The sequence below is a fragment of the Coregonus clupeaformis genome, chromosome 19, assembly GCF_020615455.1.
Source record: "Coregonus clupeaformis isolate EN_2021a chromosome 19, ASM2061545v1, whole genome shotgun sequence".
Classification (NCBI taxonomy): Eukaryota; Metazoa; Chordata; class Actinopteri; order Salmoniformes; family Salmonidae; genus Coregonus; species Coregonus clupeaformis.
Genome location: NC_059210.1, coordinates 44,736,689 through 44,759,924, shown reverse-complemented (window position 1 = coordinate 44,759,924; position 23,236 = coordinate 44,736,689). Strand labels below are relative to the sequence as shown.

The 23,236-nt window shown below is 43.3% G+C and overlaps 1 protein-coding gene across 12 annotated transcripts in view; it reads right to left on the bottom strand.

The window, feature by feature from the left end:
• Nucleotides 1-23,236, bottom strand: part of c2cd5 (C2 calcium dependent domain containing 5) — an 82,733-nt gene that overhangs the window by 21,132 nt on the left and 38,365 nt on the right. For 8 of the 12 annotated variants that reach the window (XM_041837573.2, XM_041837575.2, XM_041837578.2 and 5 more), the window contains 11 exons: nucleotides 6,274-6,388; nucleotides 5,925-6,098; nucleotides 5,319-5,510; nucleotides 5,002-5,188; nucleotides 4,698-4,862; nucleotides 4,529-4,573; nucleotides 3,764-3,901; nucleotides 3,306-3,369; nucleotides 3,152-3,213; nucleotides 2,421-2,519; nucleotides 2,194-2,283 (listed from right to left, as the gene is read on the bottom strand). In XM_041837573.2, the coding sequence (XP_041693507.1) occupies nucleotides 2,194-2,283; nucleotides 2,421-2,519; nucleotides 3,152-3,213; nucleotides 3,306-3,369; nucleotides 3,764-3,901; nucleotides 4,529-4,573; nucleotides 4,698-4,862; nucleotides 5,002-5,188; nucleotides 5,319-5,510; nucleotides 5,925-6,098; nucleotides 6,274-6,388 (1,331 nt within the window). The remainder of the gene's footprint in view (nucleotides 1-2,193; nucleotides 2,284-2,420; nucleotides 2,520-3,151; nucleotides 3,214-3,305; nucleotides 3,370-3,763; nucleotides 3,902-4,528; nucleotides 4,574-4,697; nucleotides 4,863-5,001; nucleotides 5,189-5,318; nucleotides 5,511-5,924; nucleotides 6,099-6,273; nucleotides 6,389-23,236) is intronic. The other 4 variants (XM_041837584.2, XM_041837579.2, XM_041837583.2 and 1 more) reach the window with 2 other exon arrangements.

Sequence of the window (23,236 nt, the reverse complement as noted above, 5' to 3'; positions counted from 1 at the left end):
CCTATGATGAAAATTACAGGCCTCTCTCATCTTTTTAAGTGGGAGAACTTGTACAATTGGTGGCTGACTAAATACTTTTTTTCCCCACTGTATATATATTTTTTGTATGGAATGTTCAATAGAAACAAGTTTTTTTTTTTTTATCCAACGCGTTTCGGCTGCATGGCCTTCGTCAGGGAGTACAAAGAAATAATACAATGTCCTCTTTTTAACAGCTTTTCCAATTAGCCCTAATTTGAAGAGGGAGTGGTTACAAAGTTGATTGGACACACCTAGTAAGCAATACTATACACATTAAAAAGTGAAATACTGTAACTATGTTATCATACAAATACAACTCGAAGTTAAAAGTATCAGAACACTTAGAAAGGTAGTTCTAACCTTAAATATGACTGGGAAAAGTGTCAAAAATAAGAAAGCAATATATTCCATAGTACACTAGAAACCAGCAAAACATGAACAACAACAGTCTAAACATAGCTGAGGGCAATTGAGCACAATGTCCACTAGATGACAGCAAATGGACCTATCACAACCCTACAGGAAGTAATCACTGATCTGGCTTTCAAGTCTGTCTACGAAAATGCCCTTTTTTGTTACAAATTTAACTAGAACCATGCATAATGCACATTCACTAGTAATGACTAACTTCTTGTAGCAGACATTAGGATATACAATTTTTTGAACACAGGTCTCATCAACAATCTCTCAAGCCCACGTGCTAGTGATTAGTCAGCGAATCTTTATATTTCAAGTTTAGTCAACTTGGGATCTATTTGCTAGCTAACAAGGTTGAACAGTTGAATTGTTATGAACATACCATTCTGTCTGTCTCCAACTGTTTGAAAAGCATGTTAGCCTGTCCACTTTATTCAGATGTTGAAATCAAGTGGCCTACCTTATTTCTCAGAATGGAAACGAGTTCCTTATATAATTGTGTTTTATGCTTATTGCACATTTATAAAACACAGACTAGTATAACAGTCTTTGGCTAAAATGCAGCTAGTGGTACGTTTTCCAGATTCAATTTTCATTGATACTCTCGTTTTAGTAGTGTCTGCTCTGCACGCAATTTGAATAATTGAGACATAACAGGGTTATCGTTAGAAAAGTTAACTTCTCCTCTATTACAGTAAAATAATGTCTCAATTTGTTTTGGTGTCAATATGACCGATTCTGTTGGCCCAAATCTCAAATAGCGAGTTGAAACCGCTTGTCAGAGAGGAAGATGTGATCTCAACTTTGTTGGCGTATGGAGGCAGGGGGAGGGGCTTGGTGTGTGTGTAAAACATAGAGGAAGAGGCGAAGTGAAAGGTTTCACTCTCGCTAAAATCTTGTCCAAAATAAGACCAATGCATTTCTATGGGCTTATTTTGGACCTAAGCTTGTCGTCTGCCTTTCCGCCTTTGGGACAACGACTCCCATTGTTAGGGCGGAGACGTGCATCTCGTCATATACAGATCTCTAGTGTAAATGGGAAGGTGCACACAGCACAGAGGAGCGAATGAGACGAGTCCAAAAATACAACATGATACGACATAAACGCTCATGAAAACGAAAAATACGACATAAACGCTCATGAAAACGAAAAATAACAAAACCTTGATTCTTGCGATACAGGCATTTGGAATATCGCACAAAAACATTACTTTGAATTAATTCGATATATCGCCCAGCCCTAAGCCCAGGGCTATTCAACTCTAACTCTACGAGGTCCGGAACCTGCTGGTTTTCTGTTATGCCTGATAATTAATTGCACCCACCTGGTGTCCCAGGTCTAAATCAGTCCCTGATTAGAGGGGAACAATGAAAAAACGCAGTGGATCTGGCTTCGAGGCCCAGCGTTGAGTTTGAGGAATATAGCTTGTTCTCCATCTTCAACATATTTTCAGCACTTATTTCCCTGACTGATCGAAACTAAATGTATCATGCTCTCGTCTCTCTGCAGCAGACACATAGTGAGCAATATGTTTGGAACATCAAATCGCAATAAAATACCATTATCGAAACGCAATACATATAGAATCGTGAGAATCACAATACTGTGATTGATAATATTGTATCAGCACCTAAGTATCTTGATAATATCGTATTGTGAGGTCCCTGGCAATTCCCAGCCCTAATACTGACCAAAATGTTTTTAGGAAAGTTGGACAAAATAGGAGAGGTGTGCTTAGGTGTGTGTCCTCTTACCTGTATGAGTTCTTCTTCTGGTACGGCTACAGTGAAGTTGAGATGGCATAGACAGCAGGGGATCATGGAACGCAACTTAAAGTATAGACTCTCACACACACACACACACACACACACACACAAATAAAAAGCAGACAGTTCAATTTAATATGTAGATTAAGTAAGAGGAACACCAACGCTTGGGCTTGACCAGTATTTCCCCATTGTGCGTGTGTGTGTGGTCTTACCTTGAGCAAATTCTCACAGAGATCAGTGAAGATCTTGTTGAGTCCCTGGTTGGTCAGATTGGCATTACTGAGTCTGTAGACCCTGACAGATGTAAACATCTAGGGAGGGGGGGGATTGGCGAAGAACGAAAGACAAATATATTATAATCTCTCAATAACCCGTAGTACAGTAGTAGTAATAGCCTAGTAGTAGTAGTACAGCATTAGTAGTAAGAGTAGTAGTACAGTAGTAACAGTAGAAGTAGTAGTACAGTAGAAGTACAGTAGTAGTAGTAGTAGTACAGTAGTAGTAGAAGTAGTACAGTAGTAGTAGTAAAGTAGTAATAGAAGTAGCAGTAGTAGTAGTAGTAGTTGAAGTAGTAGTAGTAGTACAGTAGTAATAGAAGTAGCAATAGTAGTAGTAGAAGTAGTACAGAAGTAGTAGTAGAAGTAGTAGTACAGTAGTAGTTGAAGTAGCAGTAGTAGTAGTACAGTAGTGGTAGTAGAAGTAGTAGTACAGTAGTAGTAGTACAGTAGTAGTAGTAGTAGTAGTAGTAGTAGTAGTAGTAGTACAGTAGTAGTAGTACAGTAGTAGTAGTAGTAGTACAGTATAAGTAGTAGTACAGTAATAGTAGTAGCAGTAGTAATAGTAGTAGAAGTAGTACAGTAGTAGAAGTAGTACAGTAGTAGAAGTAGTACAGTAGTAGTAGAAGTACAGTAGTAGTAGTAGTGTTTCAGTGTGTGAATCTGACCTGTAGCCCTGAAGTCCAGTTGTAAATCCCAGGCATGACCTCTGTGTTACAGCTGTAGAACCCTGGAGAGAGAGACAGATAGATGGACGGATATCGTAAAAGACCAGAGCTGAATATCATTTCATTTCTAGTAGAACAGTGTGTGTGTGTGTACCTGCAGGCATGGGGGCATCAGTGAGTAGGGATTGGATGTCCTCTACTGCATCAGTGTCATCAATCTGAAGACATGAGAAGAAATACATTAACACACAGATTTGACTTGATTTGATTTATTAGGATCCCCATTAGCCGACGCCATTGGCAACAGCTAGTCTTACTGGAGTCCGACACATAACGAAAAATACATTATGACAAAAGACTTTACAATTTCCATATATTTAAAAACATTAACATGTAGTGTGCATCTATCAGTTACACATACATGTCAGTACATACACACAACAAGTAGGTCACATGAGGGAGAGGTGTTGTGCCGTGAGGTGTTGCTTTATTTGTTTTTTAAGATCCTATACTACGCCCACACACTACAATTTACACATCCAACATAACACCCCCCCCCTACAGTATACACACACACACACCCTACAGTACAGTAAACACAGCCAACCGTACATCCAGTACGAAGGCGTCCTTCTTGCCGTGGGAAAGGTCTAGTTCTGACAGCTCGTCTGAACTCTCAGAGGTAGACCTGAACAGTCTGGATCGCTGTCTGTCAGGGATAGGAGAGCCCACCACCTCCTCTATACACTCCTACAACAACAACAAAAATAACAATAATAACAACAACAACATGTGTGTGTGTGTGTGTCCGACCAACCCTGTCCGGGTTGTGAGCCACTGAGTTAGTCACAGTCCCATAGAAACACCATCAGTCCAAACCTCACACTAAGTAGCTACTTCCTTATCACACCCAATTTCACCCACACCCAATATAGTGCTATCATCAGAGTAGGTTTTTATATTAGTGATAATCTCACACACACACATTTTAGTGAAGGGAGGGAAAGTGAGAGGACTCTTTCATAAAGCCCTGTACTAGCTGTGTTCTTGAGTGTACTCACATAGAGCTGTGATTCTAGACTGTATCATAGAGCTGTGATTCTAGACTATCACAGAGCTGTGATTCTAGACTGTACTTAGAGCTGTGATTCTAGAGTGTATACATTTACTGTAGAGCTGTGATACTCATACAGCTGTAATTGTAGGACTACTCATATATTGTGATTCTAGAGTGGGTGTAGTACTTATATAGAACTGGGATTCTAGAGCTGTTGTACTGAGATAGAGCTGTGATTTTAGAGGGTGAGGTACTCATATAAAGCTGTGATTAATAGAGAGGGTAGTGTGGCATGCGTCACTAATTGGGCAAGCTAGTACCGTATTCAGGCCGGTGAACGCCTCAGGGTCCAACGTAAATAACTTCTTAATAACCAGAGAAAGACACAGAGAGGAGTTAACTATGATGTTCCACACAGACTTACACCTGCACACATATGACTGTCTGTGTGTGTGTGTGTGTGTGTGTGTGTGTCTCTCTCTCTCTCACCAGGGGGTGTATGTTGTAGAGCTCCTTGTTCATGGCGATGGTGTCGTTGATGCGTTTCTGCATGGTGGAAATGTGTTGGTCGTAACTCAGGTCACTGGGAGTCTTACCAGCTATCTGGATACCACCTGGAGCTGGCAGGGCTGACAGGTACACACCTGTTGCAGACTGGACACACACACACACACACATCAGAGAGAGAGACAGACATACACACACTTGTCAGATACACACCTTGTAGCAGACTGGAGGAGAGGAAGGGTCACACAGATGCACATATACATACACACTCCAACACAGGACTTACAGCTAGTCCTAAGAGCATGTTTTCTCCCACACTGATCTGAATGCGGAGTCCAAACAGAGCGTTCATGGAGCGCAGCTTCAGTTTGTTCATCAGCTGGGTGTGGAGCTCGTACTCCATGAAGGGGAGGAGGTTAGAGATGGCTGTGGCATTCACCTCCCCTTGGGACTTCTTCTTGGTACGACACAACCTGCAATACAACACAACATTACACACACCTCCCTGGGCCACCTTCTTCATACGAAACAGTTTAGAGGAACAACATAATATTACACAGACACAAAGACAGCATATATGGTTGTAGTGGTAGTGTGTGTTACCTGGCCTGTATGAGGCAGCCCTTCCCAGTAACAGCAGCCTCAACAGGTAGGTCTATGGTAGTAAAGAGCACGTCAGGGACCTTCTGTCTCCTACAGTGGTAGCAGTATGTGAGCTGAGCTGGGAACGGCATGTTGAACTCGTCATATGGGATGTGACAAAATCCGCAGCTAGGGGGCGACGCATCATCAAACCTGGAATACACACACTACTCAGAAAGTCTGCTAAAAAGCTATGAAGTTCATTCACTCATTTGCATTTTAGTCATTTAGCAGACACTCTTATCCAGAGCGACTTACAGGAGCCATTAGGGTTAAGTTCCTTGCTCAAGGGCACATCGACAGTATTTTCACCTAGTCAGCTTGGGGATACGAACCGGCGACCTTTCGGTTACTGGCCCAACCGCTAAGCCTAACCGCTAGGCTACCTGCCGCCTCGTTACGCCACTGTCCATTTAGAACCGATCCCTGACTAGGTTAGCTAGTCCAAAACCCTCCCGGCCACTCAAGTACTCTCACACCTACACTAACACCCATCCAACAGTGTGTGTGTGTGTGTGTGTGTGTGTGTATGTATGTATGTATGTATGTATGTGTGTGTGTTCCTACCCCAGCCAGGCTGAGCTAACTTCCCCCTCTCCCCTCTCCGACCCAACCACGCCGAGTGGCGGTTGCCGTGACAACCTGTGGTCGCTGCCGCCGGCGTCCAGACAGCCCTCGCGCATGAACCTGGGATTCAACATGGCCGCCGTGCCCGACGCAGACAGGATACACACCTCCTCACTTTGGAGGGAGGGGAGAGGGCGGAGGAGGGAGGGTAGAGGGGGGAAAAGAGGGTGATATGGGGATGTTAAAATTAGTGTGCAATTAGATCACTTTCTTTGCCCATCAAACATACTTTGAAATAGAGCTTTGGTCTATGTATTGTGTGAGTATAAGTATGGTGTGTGTAATGTACCAGATGGTGGTACTCTCGCTGTATCCCACCACAGCGTGGCAACCCAGGGCTTTGGCATGAGACTTGATCTCCTGACGAATCTCCTCCCACCATGCGTCCCTCGTCTCCGGCTCGTCTGCAACACACACACACACCGTCATACACAGATGCACACAGTTACACATACATAGCGACACACACACACAAGCTGGCTACCTGACTCACTGTCTACCAGAACCTAGCGACTGTCAGAAATTAGCTGACCATCAGAAACTAGCAGCTATTAGAAACTAGCACCTATTAGAAACTGGCAACTTTCAGAAATGTACTGACTATCGCAAACTAACTTTTAGAAGAAACTATCAGAAACTAGCGACGGTCGGAAACTAGTGATGGAAACTAGCTACTATCGGAAACTAGCAACTATCGGAAACGACTGACTATTGGAAACTAGCGACTATCAGCAAATACAAACTATCAGAAGAACTATCTGTCTGTCTGACCAACAGAGAATCAACTGACACTTTTTTTGCTGATTGGGATAAATGGTGCATCATAGCAAGCAGATACCACTTAACCAACTGTCAGTATGTGACACAGTGAACATGATGTTGATGACAAACATGAAGATAATGTGTTTAGTTAGTGTCTGGGCTGTTCTCATCTCCTATAGCATTATCTCCAGGCCAGCCAATCACAGGAAGACAGGGATCCAGTGGGTGGAGTAATGGGGTGACGTCCCAAGTCCCCTGCATCTCCTTACCTTCATGCCCATAACGGGTGGTGTTCAGTAGGGCACACCAAAGCTAAACATTTTGAAATGGAAAACGAATAGGAGTATTCTTATTGGACAAGTTCAGGAAGTGTCTTCCTGTTTCAAAATGTTATCTCCAGTTTCTGTGCCTCCTGAACACAACCCTGGCTTCACATAAGGCCAGGAGAGGAGGAGGAGAGGAGACCATGTCAGAGCCTTCATCATATTTAAATGAGGGACACCTGGTGGAGGCTGAACCATGGTCCTTAATAACAACCATTGGTCCATGCCATACCTCCTTGGACAGGCCACATGCCCACACAGAGAGAGAGAGCGAAAGGGAGGGAGAGAGAAAGGGAGGGAGGGAGGGAGGGAGGGAGGGAGGGAGGGAGGGAGAAAGCGAAAAACAGAGAACGGGAGGAAGACGGATGGATCAAGTGTAACAGACCCAGAGCAGAGCAGGGTCCTCTCTTAAAGAAGCAGCATGTCTCACAGGGACGCTCACATCACGTTCACGCGCATGGGCGAGCTCATGAACACGTGCACGCTCATGGGCAGCGGAGGGCCATATTCATTCATCACAGAGTCTAAACCACCTCAGCCCTGTCTCTATCACACTACACTACTCTCCGTTGCGCTCCCTCCCTCCCTCCATTCCTGTACCCCCTCCATTCTCTTGTCTCTTCCCCCCCACCCCTGTATGAATACGGCCCAGTGGAAGCCAGGGATGATATGCACATGCCCAGTCTATCTTAGTGTGAACCTGGACAGGTTTGTCCACAATGTGAATGCTTTGCTGGGTTAGAGGAGCATTACTGAAGCGCTGGGAGAACGTTAGGGATGCATTGCGTCACACACTGCCGTAGCAGGAGCAGCCTGGTAGGGTTGGCTAGCCAAGCAGGAGTCAGGGGGTGGGAGGGTGGGGGGGGTAGCGCATGCTCAGCACACACACACAGACTAGAGAGATGGCAGGTCAGTGAAAGACTGGCTAGTGACTACTGCACCAAAACACTGACAGAGATTTAGTCTGGAGGTTTAACTATATTTGTGTGTGTGTGCGTGTCAGTGAGCTGCCATGTCTCCATTGTGTGAAACCAGTAGAAGGAGGGAGGTACCTGCAGCAACACTATTCCAGTCTAGCAGTTTGTAAGAGCGTGTGTTACCCAACACTGGGCCAGAACAACACACACCATTAGTACAGAAAGAGAGAGAAAAAGAGAAGATACAAACTACAACACAACAGCACCACAGTCATTGCAAAGACAGACCACGGAGTCAATACCAGAGTCTAGCATAGAGAGGGAGAGGACAAGGTAGAGAGAAAAGCTAGGGTGATAAGAAGAATGATCCAAGAGAGATGCTGTGAAATTAGGAAGGAGAAAGAGGTATAGGCTAAAGAGGCTAGACCGAGAAGAGGCATGCACTAGCAGATACAGTGCCTTCATAAAGTATTCACACCCCTAGACTTTATCAACATGTTGTTGTGTTACAGCCTGAATTTAAAATTGATTCAATTGAGATTTCTTTGGTCACTGGCCAACACACAATCAAAATCCTAGACGTAAACCTGGTTTAATCTGCTTTCCAACAGACACTGGGAGACAAATTCAGTTTGTTGCTTACCAAGAAGACAGTGAATGTTCCTGAGTGGCCGAGTTACAGTTCTGACTTAAATCTACTTGAAAATCTATGGCAAGACCTGAAAATGGTTGTCTAGCAATGATCAACAACCAATTTGACAGAGCTTGAAGAATTTTGAAAGGAATAATGGGCAACTGTTGCACAATCCATGTGTGAGATTTACCCAGAAAGACTGTTGTAATCGCTGCCAAAGGTGCTGCTACAAAGTATTGACTCAGGGGTGTGAATACTTATGTAAATGTGATAGTTCTGTATTTCATTTTCAAAAACTTTGCAAGAATGTCTAAAAACATGTTTTCACTTTGTCATCATGAGGTATTGTGTGTAGACGGCTGAGACAAAAAATGTTTTATCCATTTTGAATTCAGGACGTAACACAGCAAAATGTGGAATAAGTCAAGGGGCATGAATCATTTCTGAAGGCACTGTATCTCTACAGTCTAAGACTTAGGCTTGGCCTAATGTTTTTCAACAGTATTGAGAGTTAAAGTGAAAAGTTAACTTTTTGTAATTTTAGTGCACTCATTTTCTTTATCGTGATTCATCTGAAAGTGTTCAAAATATACTGAAAACATCTCAAATACATAAAATTACACGATTACATTCATAGATTATGTTTTCACGTCTGAAATTGATTAAAATAAGAAAGTTTAATTGTGTTAACCTCAGAACAACTGTTAATTTCAGATAGCCTGCTGAATGGTCCTGGACCCTCTCTGGACCTCTACAGCTCTACATCCCAGAAGAGAGGGAGGTTCAGCCTATCAGCCTGCAGTAACTGTCTGATTAACCTTTCTCCTAACCATGTAACATCTAACACTACACCACAACAGACAGACAGCTCCTGCTCTCCGTGGAATGGGTGATTCTGAGACGAAACACTGACGCTATTTTACTGGGTGTAAAGTCTGCTGTCAAATCAGAGGAGTCTGACAGACAACTTCTCTACCACCGCACTTCACCTCTTGTTGCGATGCCACATCTACCACTCCCACAATACTCAGTAGTGTTTTCACGATACCAGAATTTAGACTTCGATACCAGGTTTAGTATCACAATGCTCGATACCATCATGATACTCAATACCAAAACAATAGCATGGCAAAACAAGAAGGCATATTAGCCAGTCACAGAAGGAAAAACTCAGCTACTGCTCTGTTCAATCGCTGGGCAACTTTTGAGTTCAATATCATTACATTCTAATTTTTTTACATCTACATTTTTCAGAGACAGCCATGTATGCATTAATGAATCAATTATACAATCATACAATCAATTTGACTTCGTTTTTACTAACCTAACAACATAATAATTTATTTGAATGGTAAATCAAGATGTAGCCTAGGCCTATCCACAATACAGGTGAATGCATATTCAATAGGAGTGTGTGCATGCATTTTGTTATTGAGCTGAACGCGATACACAACATCCAGGATTAGCATTTAGTCACTCCAGCAATGTGGTGGAAAATGGTGTTTCATAAGTAAGCATATTTTCCCTGGTTTTTTTTCAACCTTCTTGGGTATGAAGCTACAAACTTGGCACACCTCTATTTGGGGAGTTTCTCCCATTCTTCTCTGCAGATCCTCTCAAGCTCTGTCAGGTTGGATGGGGAGCGTCTCTACACAGCTATTTTCAGGTCTCCCCAGAGATGTTCGATTGGGTTCAAGTCCGGGCTCTGGCTGGGCCACTCAAGGACATTCAGAAACTTGTCCCGAAGCCACTCCTGCGTTGTTTTGGCTATGTGCTTAGGGTCGTTGTCCTGTTGTAAGATGAACCTACACCCCAGTCTGAGGTCCTGAGCGCTCTGGAGCAGGTTTTCATCAAGTATCTCTCTGTACTTTGCTCCGTTCATCTTCCCCTCAATCCTGACTAGTCTCCCAATGCCTGCCGCTGAAAAACATCCCCACAGCATAATTCTGCCACCACCATACTTCACCATAGGGATGGTGCCAGGTTTCCTCCAAACGTGAAGTTTAGCATTCAGGCCAAAGAGTTCAATCCTGGTCTGAGAGTCTTTAGGTGCTTTTTGGCAAACTACAAACAGGCTGTCATGTGCCTTTTACTGAGGAGTGGCTTCCGTCTGGCCACTCTACCATAAAGGCCTGATTGGTGGAGTTCTGCAAGGTTGGTTGTACTTCTGGAAGGTTCTCCCATCTCCACAGAGGAACTCTGGAGCTCTGTCAGAGTGACCATCGGGTTCTTGGTCACCTCCCTGACCAAGGCCCTTTCCCCCCGATTGCTCAGTTTAGCCAGGCGGCCAGCTCTAGGAAGAGTCTTGGTGGTTCCAAACCTCTTCAATTTAAGAATGATGGAGGCCACTGTGTTCTTGGGGACGTTCAATGCTGCAGAAATGTTTTGGTACTCTTCCCCAGATCTGTGCCTCGACACAATTCTGTCTCGGAGCTCTACGGACAATTTCTTCGACCTCATGGCTTGGTTTTTTGCACTGTCAACAGTGGGACCTTACATAGACAGGTGTGTGCCTTTCCAAATAATGTCCAATCAATTGAATTTACCACAGGTGGACTCCAATCAAGTTGTAGAAACATCTGAAAGATGATCTCAATTTTGAGTCTCATAGCAAAGGGTCTGAATACTTATTTAAATAAGGTATTTTTTTTATTTTTTTTGTAATACATTTGCAAAAATTTATTAAAACCTGTTTTTGCTTCGTTATTAATCGGGTATTGTATGTAGATTGATGAGAAAAAAAAGTACCTTAATCCATTTTAGAATAAAGCTGTAAAGGGAAGGGGTATGAATACTTTCCGAATGCACTGTACATATTAACAACTGTGGCAACGATAAATGTCAATTTGGGTGGGGGCAGGGTAAATGTCCATAGGGGGAGCATCGGGGGGGAAGGAAGACCGGGGGGGTAGGTGGGGGGACAGGGGGAGCAGGCAGCTGACTAGTGGTGGCTATTCAGCATGATAAATGTCCATTGGGGTTGGGGCAGGGTAAGAAATGTCAGTTGAGGTGGGGGCGGGAAACGAACCGGTCCACCAGGGATACAAATGTATTGCCGGCTGCATACAATGCGTTTGGACGGTAAGATGAAACGACTCAATATCGCCATCTGCCGGACTTTAGGCTACCTACAAAGCTGGAAGCTACCGGTATCTTCTTCCATTGTAATGTGTTCTAGCCTGTATGGACATTGTTTTGCGAACAGCAATTAACAGTTTCAACATTTCTACATGCCGTGTCGCATTATTAAAGTGTGTTAACTTCTTTGCAGCATGAGTGGGGAGCTAAGATGATGTAGCCCAGCCTCCCAGTGCAGGCTAGCAATGAGTAAGTGGAGCAGGAATGGTGCACACTATAATAAAGGGTCAGCTGCGCTGATAGTGTTGTGGAAAATCGTCCTTATCCTCATTAAAAATAAAGCACTTTCAGAGTTTTGTAGAATCAAGATAGACTTCATTACACAAGCCATAGAGCCGAGCTGGTCTACAGAGCAACTCCTTTTCAGCTCTCGGTTCTCATCCTTTATACAGTTTAATTTTTACTCATAATTCACGCCTTCTAGCTTAATCTCTCCCTGGTCAGTTCACTCCACCATTGTTTCCCAACCTTGACCGTTCCGTCCAATTTCTGTCTGATTCCTCCTTGATTCACTTTGTTTTTAATGGTGGCGTAATCTGATTTCTCCTCCTGTTATTACTCAGTTTTTAGAAACAATAGTGGCGTGACCAAACCCTATTTAGTAAAAATAACAGAGCCATTTCCCACATCATTACACACACAAACGATACAGGTGCACAGATGTATATAGTGACTAACATATGATTCAATAAATGTAATCTAAACATGTTAACGATTTAAGACAATCCTTGCATTCATTTAGGTATTATATACGTTTTCCCTCCAATGGCCATTGCTTCCATCCCTGTACTAAATTGGCTACCAGCCACGTAGGGGTTTTAAACCTTCTTTCCATAGCCCCTATTCAGTCAGATGATATTTTATCAAAAAGTAGCTGTTCCCATTTATATTCCTAATACCCCATCCCTACTGTTTTACTAGGTCTAGCTATGTGTGCTCTCCCTTGCGGACACCTCCCTGACACATTTTTCTGAATTAAAGCAGAACCTGTATAGGGGATTAGGAGCCTGGTCCGTAGACACTTATAACTGGAATCCCTCTGCTACATACATATGCTACTTAGGTAATACAACAGGGAGGCCTAACTTAATTTATCCATTGTTATCTGGTTATTCATAACCTATTTAAAACCGGTCTTTCTAGCAGCTCCCAATGCTCATTTCTAGGGTCTTCATCATCACTAATGTAATATGGAACAGGATATAAGTCTGGGAGATTGATATCCCCTACTCCTGTTCCCTTCAGCTGTTGCTGGTCCTTGTAGTCATGACAAGCCCATCCTCCTCCTGCCACTACCCCATATAGACATTCTGGGTTTTCATAAGGGAAGTCAAGTGGCCCTCTTTTGACGTTGTAGGGCTTCCCACTAGCATTTGTATAATGTCCTGGTTTCCCTGGGTCTGGGATCAGTCATTTGTTTTACCGTGGTTTGGATCAGGAGTGATTTCACCAAAGGCATTATGCAGCAAAAGACCACTCCCATTACCACCAGTGTTACGCCTATCATGATTGCCATTTTTGCAAACATTGCTCCCTACTTCCCCAGAGTTAAGTCCAGCCAGTCCCAGGTGTGAGCATCATGCCCAGCATTGTCCTTAACTTCCTGTCTAAGTCCTTTAAGTTTAATCATAGCTTCAGCAAAGGATCCTTCTGGGGCGGTGTTATTGGGGATAAAGGTAGAACACTGTTCCCCAAACATTACACAGACTCCTCCTTTTTCCCGCTAACAACCAATCCAACGCCTGTCTGTTTTGCCAGGTCATTCTACTGGTTGTGTGTACCTGCTCTCCCAGAGCTGTCAGTGCAGAGTCTGTGTAGTTGATAAACCTCTGTTGATTATTGTAAATGTAATTTATCCACTCTAGATTTTTGTTAGGTGATATCCAGAGAAATATTGATTCGAATCCTGATGTGATCTCATCTCTCGCTTTATATTCTTTTGGGATCCCTCTTGGTTGTCCAATCGCATCCAGATAAACTTTTGGGTCAGACTCATGCGCTCTTCTAATTATTTTTGGGGTGATGTCTTGACTGTCAGTTTTTAAGGGGTCCCAATCTACTATTACTGCTTGTTGCATCAGCTGTACCCTAGCACAAAGTCCTTCCCATTCTTTTGGTAATGTTGCTCTAAGTCGTCGTCCCTGACAAACCCAGAATAAATCTGCGCGATCATTAGTTATTGTATTTGTTCAAAGTTCTAAATCACCTTTGCTTCCATACTTCTCCACATAGGTGGCATACCCCGTGTGCATATGCTGAATCTGTATAAATGTTTACTTCTTTATCTTTCCCTTTGTTGCATGCTGCTGGCAGTGCTTTTAGTTCTGCTAGTTGAGCAGAGCATGGTTGGTCACAACTTTCTCTGTCTATGGTGTAAAATTGGTTAATCTACTCCTTTCCTTACTATTGCATAACCAGCATGATTGCCTTCATAATCCCTAAAACTGCTACACAATCGTGTCTGTCTCCTCCTGTTTCTATTGGGATTCTTTCTGCCGGGTTAACTATAGTACACCGTTTTATGGTTACGTCTGGATAGGTTAACAGCGTCAGATGTTCCAATGGCCTGGCATTGGTCAGCACAAACTTGCCTTGTTCGATTAATTCAGTTATTTTATGATGAGTATAGATCAACACCGGGTATCCCATTGTAATCGTAGATGCTTCATCATACAGTGGGGAAAAAAAGTATTTAGTCAGCCACCAATTGTGCAAGTTCTCCCACTTAAAAAGTAGGATTTTTAATGAATTTATTTGCAAATTATGGTGGAAAATAAGTATTTGGTCAATAACAAAAGTTTCTCAATACTTTGTTATATACCCTTTGTTGGCAATGACACAGGTCAAATGTTTTCTGTAAGTCTTCACAAGGTTTTCACACACTGTTGCTGGTATTTTGGCCCATTCCTCCATGCAGATCTCCTCTAGAGCAGTGATGTTTTGGGGCTGTCGCTGGGCAACACAGACTTTCAACTCCCTCCAAAGATTTTCTATGGGGTTGAGATCTGGAGACTGGCTAGGCCTCTCCAGAACCTTGAAATGCTTCTTACGAAGCCACTCCTTCGTTGCCCGGGCGGTGTGTTTGGGATCATTGTCATGCTGAAAGACCCAGCCACGTTTCATCTTCAATGCCCTTGCTGATGGAAGGAGGTTTTCACTCAAAATCTCACGATACATGGCCCCATTCATTCTTTCCTTTACACGGATCAGTCGTCCTGGTCCCTTTGCAGAAAAACAGCCCCAAAGCATGATGTTTCCACCCTCATGCTTCACAGTAGGTATGGTGTTCTTTGGATGCAACTCAGCATTCTTTGTCCTCCAAACACGACGAGTTGAGTTTTTACCAAAAAGTTATATTTTGGTTTCATATGACATTCTCCCAATCCTCTTCTGGATCATCCAAATGCACTCTAGCAAACTTCAGATGGGCCTGGACATGTACTGGCTTAAGCAGGGGGACACGTCTGGCACTGCAGGATTTGAGTCCCTGGCGGCGTAGTGTGTTACTGATGGTAGGCTTTGTTACTTTGGTCCCAGCTCTCTTCAGGTCATTCACTAGGGCCCCCCGTGTGGTTCTGGGATTTTTGCTCACCGTTCTTGTGATCATTTTGACCCCACGGGGTGAGATCTGTGGTCTTGTATGTCTTCCATTTCCTAATAATTGCTCCCACAGTTGATTTCTTCAAACCAAGCTGCTTACCTATTGCAGATTCAGTCTTCCCAGCCTGGTGCAGGTCTACAATTTTGTTTCTGGTGTCCTTTGACAGCTCTTTGGTCTTGGCCATAGTGGAGTTTGGAGTGTGACTGTTTGAGGTTGTGGACAGGTGTCTTTTATACTGATAACAAGTTCAAACAGGTGCCATTAATACAGGTAACGAGTGGAGGACAGAGGAGCATCTTAAAGAAGAAGTTACAGGTCTGTGAGAGCCAGAAATCTTGCTTGTTTGTAGGTGACCAAATACTTATTTTCCACCATAATTTGCAAATAAATTCATTACAAATCCTACAATGTGATTTTCTGGATTTTTTTTTCTCAATTTGTCTGTCATAGTTGACGTGTACCTATGATGAAAATTACAGGCCTCTCTCATCTTTTTAAGTGGGAGAACTTGCACTTTTCATGGTGGCTGACTAAATACTTTTTTTCCTCACTGTATGCATATTGTACAGCTGCCTACCCTTGGTAGCATGGTGGGTAACCCTGTGCTACTGAATCTATTTTAGTACTATAAAAAGCTATTGGCTGCTTTCTCCGCCCTACACGTCTCTTGCATTAGTACTGCGGTTGCAAATCCCTGACAACGGTTGGCTGCATATAACAGAAAAGGTTTCCTATAGTCTTGAATCCCTAATGCTGGGGCCATTTGCATTTCTTGTTTAATTGTTTCAAATGCAGCTAATGCATCACCATTCTATTTTATCCTTGCCCTCAATTCTGTTATTCCTGCATTTTTCATTATTTCTCTTAAGGGGGCTGTTTTACTGCGTAGTCTTCTACCCAATCCGAACTAAATCCTGTCATTCCTAGAATTGTCATCATTACTCCCACTATCTGCGGTATTGGGGCTTTACTTAACCCTTCCAGTTGTGAGGGCGCTATTGCTTTAGGTCTGTTGGGCTATAGTTCTTCCCAGGTATTCCACCTGTGATTGGCAATACTGAAGTTCTTTCAACAATATTTTATGTCCACCTTCTGCTAGTTTTTTCAGTATCTATACAGTATCTCGATGACACTGTTCTATCGTGGTTGCACATACCAGTAGGTCGCCCACATACTGTATCAGTGTTCCTTCCAGTGTTAGATATTCTAGATCAGCTCGCAATACCTGATTAAATATATGAGGCGAGTGCTTAAATCCTTGTGGAATTTGTGTTCAAAAGTTTGGGGTCACTTAGAAATGTGCCTGTTTTCGAAAGAAAAACATTTTTTTTGTCCATTAAAATAACATCAAATTGATCAGAAATACAGTGTAGACATTGTTAATGTTGTAAATGGCTATTGTAGCTGGAAACGGCTGATTTTTTATGGAATATCTACATAGGCGTACAGAGGCCCATTATCAGCAACCATCAGTCCTGTGTTCCAATGGCACATTGTGTTTGCTAATCCAAGTTTTTCATTTTAAAAGGCTAATTGATCATTAGAAAACCCTTTTGCAATTATATTAGCACAGCTGAAAACTGTTGTGCTGATTAATGAAGCAATAAAACTGGCCTTCTTGAGACTAGTTGAGTATCTGGAGCATCAGCAATTGTGGGTTCGATTACAGGATCAAAATGGCCAGAAACAAAGAACTTTCTGAAACTCGTCAGTCTATTCTTGTCATGAGAAATTAAGGCTATTCCTTGCGAGGAATTGCCAAGAAACTGAAGATCTCATACAACGCTGTGTACTACTCCCTTCACAGAACAGCGCAAACTGGCTCTAACCAGAATAGGTTTTCTTTTGAAAACAAGGACATTTCTAAGTGACCCCAAACATTTGAACAGTAGTGTACAGTGGTGTGAAAAAGTGTTTGCCCCCTTCCTGATTTCTTATTTATTTGCCACACTTAAATGTTTCAGATCATCAAACACATTTTAATATTAGTCAAAGATAACACAAGTAAACACAAAATGCAGTTTTGAAATTAAGGTTGTTATTATTAAGGGAAAACAAAATCCAAACCTACATGGCCCTGTGTGAAAAAGTGATTGCCCCCTACAACCTAATAACTGGTTGGGCCACCCTTAGCAGCAACAACAGCAATCAAGCATTTGCGATAACTTGTAATGAGTGTTTTACAGCGCTGTGGAGGAATTTTGGCCCACTCATCTTTGCAAAATTGTTGTAATTCAGCCACATTGGAGGGTTTTCGAGCATGAACTGCATTTTTAAGGTCATGCCACAGCATCTCAATAGGATTCAGGTCAGGACTTTGACTAGGCCACTCCAAAGTCTTCATTTTGTTTTTCTTCAGCCATTTAGAGGTGGACTTGCTGGTGTGTTTTGGATCATTGTCCTGCTGCAGAACCCAAGTTCGCTTCAGCTTGAGGTCACGAACAGATGGCCGGACATTCTCCTTCAGGATTTTTTGGTAGACAGCAGAATTCATGGTTCCATTTATCACAGCAAGTCATCCAGGACCTGAAGCAGCAAAACAGGCCCAGATCATCACACTACCACCACCATATTTTACTGTTGGTATGAAGTTCTTTTTCTGAAATGCAGTGTTACTTTTACACCAGATGTAATGGGACACACACCTTCCAAAAAGTTCAACTTTTGTCTCGTCAGTCCACAGAGTATTTTCCCAAAGGTCTTGGGGATCATCAATATTTTTTCTGGCAAAAATTAGACAAGCCTTAATGTTATTTTTGCTCAGCAGTGGTTTTCGTCTTCGAACTCTGCCATGCAGGCCATTTTTGCCCAGTCTCTTTCTTATGGTGGAGTCATGAACACTGACCTTAACTGAGGCAAGTGAGGCCTGCAGCTCTTTGGATGTTGTTGTGGGGTCTTTTGTGACCTCTTGGATGAGTCGTCGCTGCGCTCTTGGGGTAATTTTGGTCGGCCGGCCACTCCTGGGAAGGTTCACCACTGTTCCATGTTTTCGCCATTTGTGGATAATGGCTCTCACTGTGGTTCGCTGGAGTCCCAAAACTTTAGAAATGGCTTTATAACCTTTTCCAGACTTCCAGAATTACTTTCTTTCTCATTTGTTCCTGAATTTCTTTGGATTACATTTACATTTTTACATTTTAGTCATTTAGCAGACGCTCTTATCCAGAGCGACTTACATGAGCAATTAGGGTTAAGTGCCTTGCTTAAGGGCACATCGACAGATTTTTCACCTAGTCGGCTCGGGGATTAGAACCAGAGACCTTTCGGTTACTGGCACAACGCTCTTACCCACTCGGCATGATGTCTTTTGGTCTACTTCACTTTGTCAGGCAGGTCCTATTTAAGTGATTCCTTGATTGAGAACAGGTGTGGCAGTAATCAGGCCTGGGTGTGGCTAGAGGAATTGAACTCAGGTGTGATAAACCACAGTTGAGTTGTGTTATAACAGGGGGGGGGGGCAAACACTTTTTCACACAGGGCCATGTAGGTTTGGATTTTGTTTTCCCTTAATAATAACAACCTTCATTTCAAAACTGCATTTTGTGTTTACTTGTGTTATCTTTGACTAATATTTAAATTTGTTTGATGATCTGAAACATTTAAGTGTGACAAACATGCAAACAAATCAGGAAGGGGGCAAACACTTTTTCACACCACTGTATATCTTCCTGATCTATTATTACGCCCTCTGATTTTACACAGCGCATCTCTTCCTAATAAGTTAACTTGAGTGTGTTCTGATACTAACATTGGTATGCAGGTAACTTTTCCTCCTGCTTCTAGTTTCACTGGAGCTGTCATAGGTATTAGCTGCGTATGTCCCGAAAATCCTACCGTCTTTGCATATTTGCCTGACATGGGGAGGTGAGAGACATAATTTGGACTTACACATGAGTAAGTTGCTCCAGTATCTATCATCATGGGTGTGCCTCTGTTGATCACCTGAACCTGCAGCATAGGTTCTTCATCAGCCTGCATAGTTACTGCCACTAGCTGACCCTCCACTTTAGGATTCCCTGGGCATCCCTAGTATCCCTGATTCGGTCCTCCCCATGGGTTCACTGGGCCCTGTGGAGCCTGTGTCTGAGACTGCTGTCATGCATCTGAGCTGGTGCCATTTCTTTGCCAATTGCCCTGCTGTGGTTGCCTAGGCAGCCACGGGTTTACATTTACATTTACATTTTAGTCATTTAGCAGACGCTCTTATCCAGAGCGACTTACAGGAGCAATTAGGGTTAAGTGCCTTGCTCAAGGGCACATTTACGTCATTTAGCAGACGCTCTTATCCAGAGCGACTCACAAATTGGTGCATTCACCCTATAACCAGTGGGATAACCACTTTACACATTTTTTTTTTGGGGGGGGGTAGAAGGGATTACTTTATCCTATCCCAGGTATTCCTTAAAGAGGTGGGGTTTCAAATGTCTCCGGAAGGTGGTGAGTGACTCCGCTGTCCTGGCGTCGTGAGGGAGCTTGTTCCACCATTGGGGTGCCAGAGCAGCGAACAGTTTTGACTGGGCTGAGCGGGAACTATGCTTCCGCAGAGGAAGGGGAGCCAGCAGGCCAGAGGTGGATGAACGCAATGCCCTCGTTTGGGAGTAGGGACTGATCAGAGCCCGAAGGTACAGAGGTGCCGTTCCCCTCACTGCTCCATAGGCAAGCACCATGGTCTTGTAACGGATGCGAGCTTCAACTGGAAGCCAGTGGAGTGTGCGGAGGAGGGGGGTGACGTGAGAGAACTTGGGAAGGTTGAACACCAGACGGGCTGCGGCATTCTGGATGAGTTGTAGGGGTTTAATGGCACAGGCAGGGAGGCCAGCCAACAGCGAGTTGCAGTAGTCCAGACGGGAGATGACAAGTGCCTGGATTAGGACCTGTGCCGCTTCCTGTGTAAGGCAGGGTCGTACTCTCCGAATGTTGTAGAGCATGAACCTGCAGGAGCGGGTCACCGCCTTGATGTTAGCGGAGTTGGTAGGACAATTCCTTCTTGTATGACCTGATTGATTGCACCCCCAGCAAACACCTGGAAGCCCTCTTGCCCTTAATTTCTGGGTCCGTTTCCATTGTTTTTGTTTTGCCACTGTCCAGGGGATTGTTGCGTGTACACATTTACTACTGGTGCGGCAGGAGCTCTCTGGCCTTGCTGTTGAGGTGGTGGTTGTGGGCCTCCCTGGGTGACAGGTGCCATGGTGCCCCCTTCTGGTATTGATGGAGTGGTCAATGGGGCTTGTGTTTTCTTTTAGTCCTTTCTTGTCAGCTCTTTCAGCTGCATTGGTGTCAGTTTTCTCTGAATGTCTCTCCCCTGCTCTGCCAGTTTCTGTTCTGCCTTCCTGTATCCTTGTGTGATTTTGACGTTCGTCCCACCACATCTTCCAGTCTGCTTCTGACAGGTGTCAGCATTGCTTCCATCAATGATGTCCTGAACAGTGTTGTCATCAGTGGATCCCCCTCTTGGTCTTTCTCTGTTTCTTGTCGCCATTTTTTCAGCTGGTGGTGTAGGTAGTTTGCCGGGATTTCTTTATCCCCCAGTAGTTCCCCTCTCAGTGCTTTAGTGTCTATTTTGGCCGGAAACTCTGTACTCAGAGTCCTCCATAACAATGGCCTATAAGTGTCAAATGTCTGTCTATCCATTATCACCGTTTGCACCGCTTGTCCCAGGCCACACTGCATCATGTCCTCCAATTTTGGCCACCCCCACCATCCTGGCCAACGATGCCTTCAGGTCTCCCACCGCCAGCAGTTTCCCCATTGTTTGTTCTTCAAACGTTCTAATCCATTTTCCTGCTCCTTCATGCATGTTGGGCAGTCTAGTCACCAAGCATTCCAGGTCCTGAGATCCCCAGGGCACATAATGGCCTTGTGTCCCTTTTATCAAAATAGGGTATTGAGCCTTATATCTTTTATTTTTATTGTCTCTCTATCCCTTAATCTTCAGATTTTTGTATGTGAGCTTGTATTACCTCGCTTTGTTCTGTCACTATGGATTTGTTCCATGCTTTTTCTTCCTGCTTTTTTAATTGTTTCTCTAGCCCCCTCTGCTCTTGTTCAGAGGCAGCACCATTTTTTAATTCTTCATCTTCATCATTACTTACATCATCCCACTCACTTTGCCCGTTATAATCTCGTCCATTTTCCCCATTGTTTTCCAGTTCTGCTAACATGCCCCTCAGTCCTCCATAGCAGTCCATATCTAGTTTTGGTTCTATTTTTTCTATTGGGGTGGAGGCCTGCTGCTTCCCATTTCCTCCTCTAGCTTTACATCTCCTTTTATTTCCACCAGTCCTGTAACCTGAGGGTACTGTCCCCCTTGAATGTATGGTGGGGGTGCGGTTACGCAAGCCCTTTTTCCTTCTTTTTCTTTTAATATCATTCTAGCTTTAGCCATGCCTTCCTCCCAGAACATTTTCAAAATCTCTTCTTTATTTTCTCTCCTTTTTCTCCTGCTTTATAGTTTTTTATTACTGTATCCATTTCCTCATTTTCTGGTTCTTTTTCCCCCATTTTTCAGAGATTTTTCCAATCTCTTCTTTATTCAATGAGAACCTTTTTATTACTTCTACTGGTGTTCCTGCCATTTCTACTCCTTGTATTCTTGGTCTTCCTGTTGCTAGCCTCACGTTTGGTTCAGTGTCTCTGTTAGGATGTTGGGTTGGAAATATTTTCCTTACTGCTTTCCTCGTGCCTATTTGTTCCCTTAGTATTGTTACTCGTTTTGGAATAAACCACTGAATTTCTCTTAAAATTACAGACAACTCTAGTTGAGGTTCTCTTATTGTCTTTCCTGTCTGTCCTTTCCCTCTTTCAAAACCTTGCTCTTCCCCTAGTGTCAGCCAAGGTTCAACTTGTTTATCTATTGGTTTTACTAGAAAATATAACCTTTTTTGATCTGCTAGCTCAAGAGTTTTTCCAATTTTCTGTACTGTCCAATTCCTTCCTACTATCCCAGCCCAAGCCACATATGGCCACTCTTCACTTGTTTCTGCTAAATTCTTTGTTCCCGTTAGCGATCTCAGCTGAAAGTTTTTATATTCCTCAGTCACCCTAATATGTCTTCATACTCGGTTTCTTTCCCCAAAATGCGTTCTTATCCCATGTGTCTCTCTTAATATTATTTTTTATTCTTTGTTCCCTTGTCTCATCTCCCATTAAGAAACCACTCTTGCTCGCCTGTTTTTAGGAATTTTCCCAGTGGTCCGTTTAGCCTTGGCTTATTTGACCACACCCTGTTTTCCCCTATCAGTATCCACGTTACTTCCCTCCGAAATGTTCCTCCAGTTCTATTACAGTGATCCATGTTTCCCGTATCCAAATTATTATATCGGTTTTCTCTTTCTGTGTATATGTGTACCTCGAACGTTATTACTTTTACGTTTTCTGTCACTGTATATTCCACTGTTTCACATCCCCTTATCTGATATCTAAATTTGCTTGGTACTCGCCGTTGTCGACGTTTTGGCATTTATTTTCTATTTTTCCCGTCCGTTCAGACCTCTAGTTTTTACACTAGAGCGGTATCCACGGTTCTATTTATTCTGCCCGTTCAGACCCCTAGTAATATATTTAATATCCTAGGGCGCTATCCACAGATTTTATTCTGCCCGTTCAGACCCCTAGTAATATACACTAAGGCGGTATCCACAGATTATATTCTGCCCGTTCAGACCCCTAGTAATATACACTAAGGCGGTATCCACAGATTCTATTCTGCCCGTTCAGACCCCTAGTAATATACACTAAGGCGGTATCCACAGAATCTACCCTGCCCGTTCAGTCCTCTGGAGTTCTACTTTCTTATTTTTCCAAAGCGGTATCCGCAGGTACCTGCCCGTTGAGTCCTCCAGTGCTATATTCCCTTAACACACCTAGAGTGGTATCCA